Here is a 14,046-nt window from a genome sequence, read left to right as displayed (position 1 = left end):
TATGCTGCAGCCATTGCTCTCCGTGGGGCGTAAACACACCTCGTTCGCTCGCTCGCTCCCACTTGAACATGCGCAACCTGATTACTGCTGCTAATTGACTGTCAGTATCTCAGAACCCACTTCACGATATACTACAAGATGACATGTGTATGAAACCCCCAGCACCCAGCTAAGCACCGAAGGAAAAAAAGACCTCACAAAAAAGAGAAAGTCTTTGGAGAAGTTGAGGGAAAGTGAAATTCAATGCGAAAAGAAAAGGGAGAGAAGGTTTCAGCCCGAGTGGCAAGACCGCTGGAATTGGCTCAGCTACAATGAGACAAACAAACGAGGTTTATTGTGAAGTTTGCAGATCAATCCCCACATAAAGTGTATCACAAAAGTCAGTACACCCCTCGCATTTCTGCAAATATTTAAGTACATATTTTTTCAGGGGACAACACTGACAAAATGACACTTTGACACATTAAAAAGTAGTCTGTGTGCAGCTTATATACTAGAGTTAATTTATTTTCCTCTCAAAATAACTCAAAATATAGCCATTAGTATCCAAACCCCTGGCAACAAAAGTGAGTACACCCCTTTGAAAAAACTTACATCAATAAATGTCCAAATTGAGTACTGATTTGCCTCTTCCGAAGAAGGTACACAAGAAAGTCCGCCCGTCTCATCAGACCATAGGACATGGTTCCAGTAATCCATGTGCTTTGTTGACATGTCTTCAGCAAACTGTTTGCGGGCTTTCTTGTGTACCGTCTTAAGATGAGGCTCCCTCCTGGGGTGACAGCCATGCACACCAATTTGATGTAGATTGCAGCGTATGGTCTGAGCACCAACACCTGACACCGCTGACACCCCACCTCTTCAATCTCTGCAGCAATGCTGACAGCACTCCTGTAACTAGTCACATGATGTTTTTGGAGGGAAAATGACAAGCAGTACTCAATTTAGACATTTAGGGATGTACGTTTTTTCAAAATGGTGTACTCACTTTTGCTACCAGGGGTTTAGATTTTATTGCTATATTATGAGTTATTTTGAGGGGAAAATAAATTAACAACTTTTTATTGTGTCATAGTGTCATTTTGTCAGTCTTGTCTCATGAAAAGATATACTTAAATAGCTGCTGAAATGCGAGGGGTGTACTCACTTTTGTGATACACTGTATGCAGACAAGTAAGTCAGAGAAAAGTCAATGAGTATGAACCCTATGGTATGAACATAACGTGATGATTCATCCGTGTGACTACGGAGAAAATAATATCGTCATAACGATGGTCTAGCTTGAAATCGTTAGCCTCAATTGCCATCTCTTTGACTTCTAAATCGTTGCCACGACAACCGAGTAAGGGGAAGACAGGAAAGCTTTGCCCAGGCACAGGGCTCTCCCGCAGAATTTATTTGCACTAGACTCATGTTTTTGCACCGTTTTGCTGCATTTTTCATAAAATCTACCTTAAAAAATGTTATGCATGTTTTTCAAGCAATTTCTTTTTTTTCGCGATTATTGGGCTCAATAACAGACGCATTGACTTGGGCCAGTGGTTTTGATAGTGGGGCCAGTGAACTTATTGTCTACCCCTGGTCTTGACTCAATAGTGATACAACAATTTGTGTTTAGAAACCCCAATTGAGGGCAGCTCAGTCTTGTAAAGGCTTTCGTCTCTATAAGAGAATTGACATTTTGTGCTCTAACGCGCTGCATGGGCTCTCTTCATCCGGAGGAGAAGGTTTCGCTTTTCCTCCAGAAGCTCTTGAATACGTTTGTTCCTGGTCTTTTCCCGGAGATTGAGGCGATGCTTTGGGATAAGGTTGTTCTGAGAGATGTCATTATCAACGTTGGTTAGCCTGTTGTCTAAGACATCGATAAAGTTGTTGTCTTTTAGCCCTTGCTGGGGCGCTAAAGTTGTGCTGGAAACCAAGGTGGCGGGATCTGCTGTTGCTGCAGTAGCAGGAATGTTCACAGGGATATACTCGGACATGTCGTCCCAGGGTGACGAAGCTAGATTGGTTACATCCTCAAGGTTGATGGTTGGCGTTATCACAGTCAAGCTGTCATCCAGCAGCGTAGTTTCGCCAAGCACCGTAAAGGCTCCACTGCTGCTTACTGCGACATCTGTATATGGCATGCTTCCACTGGACATTGTGACATCTTCAAAATTGCTTGGAGTTGTGGTTTCCAAGTGAGAAATGTTGTCGGACAGCAGAGCGTTATCTGCCAGTGTTGAGTTTTGTGGAATAGATATGGTGTTGACTCTCGAGTCCTGTCGTGGAAGGCTTGCAGCAGTATTATAGAAACTCACGGTAGACGGAGGAGTGGAAGAAACATACTCTGTGGTTGACTCCGGGCTTAAGAATGGAGTGGCCCATGTTGTGGGATGTGAAGGTCTTGTTGCAGGCGTCATTTCCACTGTTATGTTTTGGTTAAATTTCGTCTTATTTTTCGGGGTAGTTAATGTTTTGTTTTGTTTTGTAACATTTAAATTAGAGGAGTTTTTTGAAGGTAATGGCTTAACTGGGTTAGAATTTTTTGGGCTCGTCTTTAAAATCTTTTTGGGAGGGGTGTGAGCAGGCATGGTCTTTTTTGGTTTTGTAATAGCTGGCTTAATAATTGTCGCCTTGGTCGGTTTAATCTTTTTGGGAGTCATTTTGGCTAAAGTAGTCTTTTTGGGAGTTGTTTTAACTGGTGCGGCCTTTTTGGGAGACATTTTGATTGGGGTTTTCTTTTTGGGAGTTGTTTTGACTGGTGTCGTCTTTTTTGGAGGTGTCTTAGCAGCGGTAGTCTTTTTGGAAAGAGATTTTTCTGGTGCAGTCTTTTTTGGAGTTGTGTGTATGGGAATTTTGTTTGCATTATTTTTCTTGGGAGTTGTTTTGGCAGTGGTCATCTTTTTGGGAGAAGCGTTAGCTTCTTTTGTCTTTTTATTGGGTGGTGTAATCTTTTTTGGGGTCGTATTTGTCTTTGTTTTGGGATTGATCTTTGGTTTAGATACTTTTTTGCTATTCTGTACAGTCTTCTTTTCCGGTAAATTCAATTTGGGGGCAATTTTCTTGGGCAGTGTGTCCTTTTTAGGCTTCAATACAAGTGGTCTTTTAGTACTGTTTACTGTAATGCCTGTTGTTAATTTTGTGGGCACGTCCGTAGTTGATCTGAGGCTTGACGTAGTTATGGTGGTCTGTTGTTTGGAATTTAAGTTTATGTCTAATCCTGGTCCAGGCAAAGGAGTAGGTTCTGATGTTGCCTCTGGAAAGTCTGAAACCAATGATTTGGTTGCGTCGGGTGAGATGACAGGAATCGTGGGAGATGGAGTAGATGCTTTTGAGGAGGTGTTGATCAGTTCTGTGGTACCTATTGAGCTCAAGGTGGTATGATGGCTTGAAGTAATGATGAATGTAGGCGGATGAGTCATGGTCCAGGAGTCGGTGGTAGCATCTGGAATGGCAGTGACTATATCTTCAGCTGAGTGGGTGGTGGAGGTGAACAAAGAAGTGAGGCTAGTAGGTGGATGAACTGTGATGGGTGATTGGGTGGAGTTGGCGGGGGTTGATGTGGAGTTTAAATCTGGAGAATCTGTCAAATTACTGCATGTCTTGCAGCATAGACGCTGAAACTCTGGTAGCGCGCAGTATCGGTTCAACACCTCCATACGGCAGAACACAGAGCGGTCTCCATGACAACGGCGACCTGTGAAAGAATACAAAAGGTGGTCTATTTGCATTGCAAGTGTACATGTTGTATGTATTGTGGAACATTACAGAAAGCTTCATCAACAATTAACTTATTTTTTTTGCATGCATAGATGTGTGTTGGAGTTTGTGGTTCCACACCGTGCAAAGAACAGGTGTAAAGCTGGGCCATGAGCAGAGCGTGCAGAGAGGAAGAAGAGGAAACCCCAAATTTGAAGAATTCTGCTGAGATAAATCCACAGAAATCAAGGGCATAGGTTTGGTCTCAACATTGGTCGAGACGTTAAAACAGCATAACCTGCATATACACTTTTTGCTGGCGACGAGAAATTAATAAAACCAAAGAGATTAGGTGAATTTGGGTGAGGGCTACATTTCTCATAAATATGAACCCAATTAATTGATAGTCTAAATGATGAATGGAAAATAAATCTGTATTGACTTATACTAACTTTCATGTGTATTTGTTCAGGTGATACAATGTTCGATTCAAATTCATGTTTTTAAAACCTACTAAAGAAAGATTTTGAAGTGCAAGTCCCTTTATTAAAAATAACTATGAGCTATTCAAGAATTAGTCCACTGCTGGGGGACACTGTAGCACCCCTAAACTGAAACTAAAGTATTGTAATGTATAAGCAATGTGGGAAAAAAATTAATGAAGTAGAAAAAAAAAAAAAAAAAACAAGCCAAGGACCGATCTACAGCTTAGGCAACCTAGACTACCCTAAGACTCGAACCAAAGTACCCTCATGAAATTCTGATGTGTGATTTCATTTCACAGATTTTTTTCTGATGTCAGTACTTGTTCATTTTCATGTCAGTGTCCCCCTGAAGTGGACCAATTCTTGGATAGCTCCCAGTTTTTTTTTTTTTTTGATAAAAAGGACTTCCACTCTGAAGCCACCGTGTTGCATTTCCATAATGCTTACATACATTATGCAAACAATGATCCAAATGAGGGACGGCGAGCTTGACTTTGTTATTCCTTGTAGTTTTCCAGGTTAGCAAGTTCACACAGTTTAATGTTATGCTAACTCTGATGCAGGTTGGACTTTCAGTAGCAAAATTAGTGGCGTTTCCCCCACCTCCACCACATTGACGTTTAAATTTTTTTTTTTTTTTACATAACTTACAGTGGCTGCTACTGGCCGAAAAATAATATCCTTCTTCGAAAGGGGCGGCATGTTGTTGACATTAATCTGTGAGTGTGCGTGTGTGTCTGTGTGGAGGGAGGGGGGTGGGGCGTTAAGTCATCAGCCAATCAAACGTGTGTTTGAGGGATAAATATAAGTTTGAACATAATAAAAATAATTCATTTAATAATTGTAGGGTCTATTCTATCCTTACAACATATGGGAACACAATCTAAATTATCTACAGTATATAATTCAATGCATTGTATAATGCAAATAAAGTTGCTTAAAAGTTGGTGGGGATAATTTGAGCATCCTGAAAAGTTGGTAGTATTATGTCCCTAGCGTCCCTATGCAAACCTATGCCGTTGACAGAAATTGAAATGGAAAAATCGCAAGTGATTTCAAATTAAATCACCGTCATAGAAAACACCTTTCACTTAATTGGATTCACCAAGGAAAAGCTCGGACTGCGCTACACTTTTTAACTTCAAATACGGATATGGAGCTGTTTCATGAGTCCATACGATACGAGAGAAAAGGGACAGTTTTCAAAACATTTTTATTGATACAACTTTGCTGTTTGAGAATGACAGGAACTTAACCAATGAAATGTACGCCCCCTGCTCAATATATAGATATATTATTTTCTTAAGAAAAATAATTCAACTGTATCGAAAGTTACAAGTTCACAGTCACTTTGGTAAAACACTTCAATACTTGGAAATCAACCAATCTGGTTAACGACCGACCGAGGGAAAAAAAAAAAAAAATGTACGTAAATTATATTTGCGGTCAAAATGAAAACCGTGATTTCCATGATGATGTAAAAACTGGAATGGCACGTTAAGTGTCATATGAAACATTTACAAAACATTAATACAATTTCCCTGATAAATCAAAGTGCATATAGACGCAGTGCACATAGTCCATCTGAATGTTTCTTCAACGTTAACCAAACGTTAGCCAGCCCCACGCAACAGGCCAGTGAAGCCACGAAACAGTTACCCATAGTATAGAATATTATAGAAGATAACAGTCATGAACATTATTAAATACAGTCAACACCAATGTTATATACAGTATCGCACTGCTAGATCTGGCTTGGTCGCTTATAGTCCAACTCCAGCAGAAGGAAACCTTGGATAGCTGGCTACATAGTCACAACAGAAATATGTGATCACAATACAATGAAGTGTAAATTCTGAAGTTTTTTTTTTCTTGTTGCTTTTTTTTTTTTTTTTTTTTTTAACTAAGTGTAATATGTGTCAATACCCTAGGCCTTTTGTAAACCCTTCCCTGTAGTCAGACATTGGGTCCAACATTTCCTTGGTAGGTTTCACGGTTGGCGGGTGTGAGTTTAAGTTGGTTTGAAGCTGCCTCTATTCCAAGTGAAACTTTGAATGAGTAAAGCCATCTCTTTCACAGATAAATGCCATTACATTCAATCCAAGATAAGGCATTGTTCTTGTGGTTAGTGTTCATCCCAAAAAAGGAAAAAAAGTGATACCACCAGACACTCGTGAAATCAAAGTTTATGAGGTATTTCTGTAGCTGATTGAAGGGTGGAGAAGCCCAAATGTGGACACGAGCACACACAACAACTCCCTTCCCACACGTATTTTCCTCCTGTACTCGAAGCATACGTACGTACCGGACACACAAACATGGAGCTAGGATGCAAATGTGAATGACGAAAAGTGATTGGAGCCTTAAAGCAAACACGTGAGGTGAAATTAAACTCTTGATTAAGAGAGAAATGGAGAGGCAACTAACTGTCCAAGTCCTGCATAATATAGGTCTAACCCCCACCCCTAACACCTTACCTTTATTAAATATTCTTCTGTGTTCATGTGAAAAATAAAATCATAATAAAAAAAATACACATAACAGTCGGGATCTGAGCGATCAATAGCAGTCCAAAGGTTTTAGGCAAATAAGCTACAGCTTATTCATGGTAAAACATTATTCATATTATTGTTATTCATAGAGATTTAGATTTATAGGTATATATATTTATATGAATACAAATATATTTATATATGTATTTCTTTAAAGTCTGCGAGCACAAATAAGCTGCATTTATTGAACTTTAGTATAACAGTCAGAGAGGATGGCTGATGAAGAGGTGAAATGGGAAGCAACCACAAGTGGTCAGACTACCCTGTTTTTTTTTTGTTTTGTTTTTTTAAATGTGTGTGTTTTTTTTTTAAATCAGCCTTTGCTTTAAGGCTATTCACCTCACAGTTCCCTTTCCCAAAAATTAATCATTTATGTCACTTCCTGTCCTTGTGGCTGAGTTCCTGTTAATTTGAAAATGGAACGTTTGAATGACACGCCATTCTCATCCCCGAATGGAACCAGGATGTGAGATGAGTACTTAAGCAAACATGTCCTCATTGTGACAAGATCACATTCACAATAAAGCTTTCGTATATATTTTTTAAAAACATTTTTTTCTGTATAGATATTTATATACCTTTTTCATTTCAGGTTAACATCGGTTTCTTCTCACAATGACAGTGTGCTATAAAAAGAAACAAGCACAACCGTAACCCCAAAGTAGTAACCCATGACGACGGACAAAGCTCGCGCAAAACATGGCCACCAAATACAGGTGGAGGCCCCTGCACGTTCTTCTCTTGACACGTCTCGCTAGGTTCCCCCCGAAAAAACACGTGTGCTTTACCACTTTGATCACCTTCTCGTATCATTTTTTTTGTTGTTTCTTTTGAGTTTTCAACTGGCCAGCGGTTACAACAACAATGCTCCACACGGGAGCTAGAGATAGCAAGAGAGACAGAGCAAGAGAGAACCAGCTTGCACACACAGGAGCCAGAGATCTGCCCCAGTCAGAGCCGTCTCGGACACGAGGAGTGAGAGAGAGCGAGACGAGACGCACCCCCCTCCCCATAAAGAGAAGCAAAAGCTTTGCCGCTCGCTCTTGGATGCGGGCACAGGCACAGGACGTAAAGGAGGGGAATTTCAGGGGGCCAACCCGGGGCGGCCCTGCTGAGATAAGAGGACAGAGATGGGTAGAGCCCAGCGGAAAACAGAGATGCAGCTGCAGCTGCTGCTGTGGAGGCCGGGTTGGGAACTATGGATGGAGGTTTTACGTGAGAAGCTCTTGTGGTAATTGGGGCTGGGGCGGGATAGCCACTGGATCAGGATGTTGCCGTTCTTATTGTAGTCTGGTGAACCCTCTGCGGAGACAGAAGAGTTGGTGTGAAGCACTGTGTCACGTTTATCCAGCATTTCAAAACATCACACGATCTTGCAAGTGCCAAAAGCCTAAGGCTAGGTTCATACTGCAGGTCTTAATGCACGAATACAATTTTTTGTCATATCTGGTTTTTTGGCGTGCCTGTTCAGACTGCGTTTGTCAATTGGGCCCGTTCAAGTATCACGCATGCTCACTAAGGCTAGGTTCATACTACAGGTCTTGATGCATGAATCCAATTTTTTCGTGTTTTTCCGACTCGAGTGAGGCATTGACTTGATGGTCTGAACATGACAAGTTGCATAGAACTGGACCATTTCAAGCACGATCTGGGTCACTTTCGTATGTGGTTCAAATCCGATCTGGGCCACGTTTTTCCAGAATGTTGCGGCGGTCTGTACGGTCAAGTCTCCCAAATCGGAATTCATGCAGCAATTACGTTATCAAAGACCGAGAGAGACGCTACGGTAGCGGTGCAGCTGTGCGTTATTAGCGCCTAGCTTGCATTGAACACGGCTTTTGGGGAAGGGCCGGGCTTGACAACAGTCATACAAAAATAAAAATGGGTTGAGGATAAGCCTGAGAATGATCGGTTTTCTCTCTGCACTATATGAGCAGTATTTCAAAGCAATATTTCAACATTGCTCACACGGCCGAGAGTCAGGGCAAACTGCCTGTATGTGTGTGTGACATGCACAGACAGTACGTGCATGATATCGATCCATATATAAGTATTGAATTTAAGCCTAAACAGTGATTATTTATGTCTGTTATTTGTGTCCTCTTTTTGAAAAGCAAAATATGATATTCCTGGAATGACGGATGACAGCCAGCATGTGTGGCCATTTGTTTTGATGCTTCTGCGCATGCGGGTCTTATTGCTCAGCGCATGTCGGACTGCGAATTAGTGCGCATGCGCAGGGCCGCCCCAGCCTATACACAGATTATGCAGCTGCTTAGGACCCCTGACCACTAGGGGGCCCCCAATCTGGCAATTGTTTAATTTATATTCTATTTTGTTTACTACAGTTTGCTTTATTTGATTTTTGATACTTGATTACAAGCTTAAAAAAATAAAAGTTCTTCCTTAACTTCTTTCTTTCCTCTTTTAGAAAAAGGTTTGGCGCTATCTACTGTAAGTACAAACAACCATTTGGGGTGAGAAGTTTGAAGTATGCAGTGCAATAAAATCTGATTAATATACAAAATATGGACGTATGGGTTGGATTGCATGTATGGGTTTCACAGTACACTGTGACGAAATGGTGGGCCAAAAATATGGGCCCCTTTGCATTATTTTGCTTAGGGCCCCAAAATGGCCTGGGCCGGCCCTGAGCATGCGTAATACTTGAATGGTCTCAATGGACAACGGCAGTCTGAACGGGCAAGCCAAAAAAACAGATATCACAAAAAATCGGATTTGTGCATTAAGACCTGTAGTATGAACCTAGCCTAATTCGCAGTCCGAGATGCGCTCAGCAAAGTGACCCGCATGCGCAGAAGCATCAAAACAAATTACACTTGCTAGCTGTATGTCGTTCCAGGGTGATCATATTTTGATTTCCAAAAAGAGGACACAAATAACAGACATTTATAATCCCAGTTTAGTCTTATATTCAAAGTTTATATGGACTGATAGAATGCATAAACGCACACACATAAGCCTTTACGTGTGTGTGTGAAATGACGTGAGTGCGTCAGTTTGCCCCAACTTGGCCATGGAAGCAATCATAAAATATTGCTCATTCGGCGGCGCACGGAATAAAAATCGTCAATTGCCAGGCTTATCCTTTTCTTCATTTGATTTTTGTATGACTGTGGTCAAACCCGCTTCGTGCCTAAAAGCAGAGTTCAAGCTAGAAGCTAATGCAAAGCTACATCGTTGCTGTCGTTTTGTTTTTTCTGTTTTTCAACTTTATTAATAACAAATACAAATATACAAACATAGGGCGAGACAATCCACACATCGCTGCAGTCCTGCCTGCCGCTTTCGCTCTTTGCTGACGTCATTGCGTCACAAATAACAGACATACTTGTAAATAATCCCCGCTAAGGCTTATATTCAAAGTTTATATGGATCGATCGCGTGTTCAAGGCAAGCTAGGCGCTAACACACAGGTGCATCGCTACCATAGCACGCTGTCTCGCTCACTTTTTAATAACGTAATTGCTGCATGAATTCTGATTTGGGTGATTTGCCAGTTCAGACCGCGCGCAACGTTCTGGAAAAATGTGGCCCAGATCGGATTTAAACCACATACGAAAGTGACCCAGATCGGATTTGAAATGGTCCACTTCTATGCGACTTGTCCTGTTCAGACAGTCAAGGTAATGCCTCGCTTGAGTCGGAAAAACACGAAAAAAACGGATTCGTGCATTAAGACCTGTAGTATGAACGAAGCCTAAGTGTTCCCAGACAGCACCACTAGTAGAAACTAGAGGCGTACGAAATTGCCGATTCTTTGATTATTCGCGATTCGGCCGTGGAAGATTTGAGAGCAATTCACAAACCTCCAAATTTCTACTATTGAATTATACCAGGTAAAGCGTAACTAAAACACAGTCAGCGCGGTGTTCAGGACGCAATGAGGAACGGACCGAGGGTAAATATCATGTTCAACTCATGCCGCTAGATAAAAAAAACAAAAAAAACGATGATACCTGACTGCGGCCGACAGTCGCTACAAACAACGCCCAGTTACTAGTTGTTACAAACAAACGGCCACAGTAATGCTACGGTAGATATCACATATGAATACAACTAGATGTGAAATGACAGACGACGGCGGCGTTAGAACATGTATAGATAACTAGATGCGAAATGACAGACTTGCTGGCGTTAGTAAACAGCAGTCATCTTAGAGCAGTAGACTTCTGTGGGAGGCTCTGTATTAGCAAACCTAATTAACTTTTTATCTAAAATACTCCTATATCAGCAAAATCTTGATGTGAATCTATCTTTAAATGATGAAACAGTTTTAAACTTTGACATGTCAAAAGTAGAAGGGAAATTATGTAATAATGGTAGCAATTTTAACAACTTTAATGGTTGATTCACAACATTAAATTAATTGAATGTAGTATAAAGCTGCTGATACAGAATTGGGACTTGAGTAATTTATTTGCTGTTTTTAACTGTTAACTTGATACTAAAACAGTTGTTTGTTTTAGCCTGAGAGGATTTTTGAACAATTTTGGAATTAATGTAAGAAACATTAAAAGCAGCTAATAGGTAGCTAATAGGTAATATTCTATTTATATTATATTTGAATCGTAGCCTCTGAATCGTAATCGTAATGGAATCGTTAGGTTCCAACCTTTAATAGAAACCCTTTCAATTTATTTGAGACAGCAGGGTAAATGGCTTGTATGATTATTTTTTTTCTTACGGTTGGTAGGCAAAGTGTAATTTTCACGAGAAAAACTGCCTCTGACTGGATACACTTCTTTTCAATGCGTCGAAGAGAAGTGATGTCAATCTCTTACATTTGATCTTGTGAAACAAATATCAAAGCACCCAATTTTCAAAGGAATTGGGTAGACTTGTCTACTTCCATACTATAATTTCTTCAATTTAGTAAACAATTTTTTGTCAAACATCATTAAGAAATAGAAGGTCGGACGCAAACTTTTACATTGTATTGATATTTACTGGTACATTGGTGTTTGGGACGGCGCGTACCCAAATGCACTCGAGGTGCGATTTCACTCCTGACGTTTTGGAATACTGAGTGTTGGAATGTAATGGGTGGAATGTGCAGATTTCATTTTTTGGGGCTTCAGTTGTTAGATTGCCATTACAAACACACCTGTAAAGGTGTAATGCTACAAATTTACTGTATATACAACACCAGTTGTTAGCCAGATAAGAAAAGTGCTCTTGACAATAGATAAATAAGTGTCTATAGTGCCCATAAATTTATTATATGGAAAATACTTCAATTTTTGTGATACAGTGGTGGATGAAATACTCACTTTTTTTTTTTTTTTTTTTTTTTTTTTTAAGTAAAAGTACAGATACACGGGCAAAACATTACCGGTTCTTAAGTAAAAGTACAAGTATCAAAGAAAAACATTCAAGTACAAATTCAAGTACAGATGCAAAAGTACTTTAAATTTACATTGCAAGTAAAAGTATTTTCTCCTGATGAAAAATGTGATATGGATATAAATATAGCATATACATATAATATATGTAGATATACAGTACATAGATATAGATATATACAGTGATCCCTCGTTTTTCGCGGTTAATGGGGACCAGAACCTGCCGTGATAAGTGAAAAACCGCGAAGTGGGTAGAAGCAAGTTTTTTTTCGTGTGTGTGTGTGTGTTCAAAGTATTAATCAGATTTGGCATTGAAAATAGATCCATATAAGACATATGTATATATGTTTTTTTTCCCACTTTTTTCACATAATATTATTTTAGAAATTATGTATATATACATTTTCATATATGTTTTTTAAGCACTTCAAATGTAATTATAATTGTGAACCATGATGATTATGATTAAGTTTTAAACATGTTAACTTTCCCACCGAATTATTTTTAAACAAGAATATAATGTAATAATTATGATTGTGAATTATGATGATTATGATTAAGTTTTAAACATGTTACTTTCCCACCGAATTATTTTTAAAAAAGAATACAGTAGAAAAATGCTTGTCTTCATGAAATACTTCATTGAGTGAGTCCACTAAAATCTGTTCAAACTGCTGACTTACACACAATGAGTTGCTACAGCAACTGTTTAACAACTTCAACGATGGTTGACACATGCCGCACTTTGACGTTTCGGCTTCCCAGCATCTCTGGCAAGATCAAACCTTAACGCCTGTCAATGATCGTTCACTTTAATAAGCAACTTCAGTGCATTGCCTGACCAAGAAAAGCGGCAGGAGCAAGAGTGAGACACTACGTGATCGGATCAGTACAGCTCCAGAAAATATTGCATTTATTATTATTTTTTTCTTTTGAAAAAAAAAAAAAAAAATCCGCGATGGACTGAGGGCGCAAAGTTCGAAGCGCGAAGTAGTGAGGGATCACTTAATATATTTTAAACACAGATATCTGAGCTAATATTCAAAGAATGAGAACATTTATTGACTGCTCATTTTTTTAAACTGTGCAGAATAGAAAAAACCAAGCAATTAAATTGACAGCACTGTAAACAGAAGCTTAACAATCTTAAAACAAAACCTCAAATTTAGGTTAATCGCTGATTGCAAGCAACGATCAGGTACATACAGCCACCTACTGTACAAGAGTGTGCAGCACCCATCTGGCGGCGCGCTCCTCTCACTTTTGGTTTTGATTGGTCAATATAATGTTCACCTGCTTAATCTTGCTTTTACTCGTGTTGCTGCCTTTAGCGCTCAATTACGGTATAGTTGCACGAGACTTAACGATTGCGTCGCAGGCATGAAAACAAAACTATCAATTCACAATGAGGGAAAAAACAAACAAACAAAAGTAACGTGTAATGCAGGCGACAATTTTCGAAAAGTAGTGGAGTAAAAAGTATAGATACGTGCTGTGAAATAGTGAAGTAAAAGTAAAAAGTACCATTTCATATTTGTACTCAAGTAAAGTACAGTTACGCACATTTTTATGTAAGTACAAAGTACTTTTACGTCGTAACATCCACCACTCGGAGCATATTACATTAAAGTCAGACTTTGAAGAGTGTTTTTTGGCAGTGAGGATAATGAAGCAGTATGTGTACTGTGCGAGAGAGATTACAGTTGTTCTAAAGTGTGGCCTGTTAGTTGAGAAGAAGGTAAAAGAGGGGTTAAATTGTTGAGAAATGAGACCAAAAGTTACTTTTCAACAGCTAAGTTAATTAAATAATGGATTTGATGGAAATGTAGATGTAGTTAACATGATCAATGAGGAACTGGTTAATAATTCAGGAAAAGGAAAATGACATACCCTTGGTAGTTTCAGTCATTGGCGTCACCAGACATATTTCACTACGGCACTCGCCCCAGTGTAAATTTCACC

The 14,046-nt window shown here is 39.6% G+C and overlaps 1 protein-coding gene across 1 annotated transcript in view; it reads right to left on the bottom strand.

Moving 5' to 3' along the window:
- Window positions 1-1,101: 1,101 nt before the first annotated feature.
- LOC130923598 (A disintegrin and metalloproteinase with thrombospondin motifs 2-like) overlaps window positions 1,102-14,046 on the bottom strand; it is a 303,489-nt gene continuing 290,544 nt past the window's right edge. Inside the window, exons 22-23 of the mRNA XM_057849369.1 lie at window positions 7,934-8,020; window positions 1,102-3,679 (exon numbers count right to left, since the gene is read on the bottom strand). Coding sequence (XP_057705352.1) covers window positions 1,689-3,679; window positions 7,934-8,020 — 2,078 coding nt within the window. The 3' untranslated portion in view covers window positions 1,102-1,688. The remainder of the gene's footprint in view (window positions 3,680-7,933; window positions 8,021-14,046) is intronic.

The sequence above is a fragment of the Corythoichthys intestinalis genome, chromosome 11 (assembly GCF_030265065.1).
Source record: "Corythoichthys intestinalis isolate RoL2023-P3 chromosome 11, ASM3026506v1, whole genome shotgun sequence".
In the NCBI taxonomy this organism is placed as follows: Eukaryota; Metazoa; Chordata; class Actinopteri; order Syngnathiformes; family Syngnathidae; genus Corythoichthys; species Corythoichthys intestinalis.
Note: the sequence above shows the minus strand (reverse complement) of the source record. Positions and strands in the feature narration are given on the sequence as shown.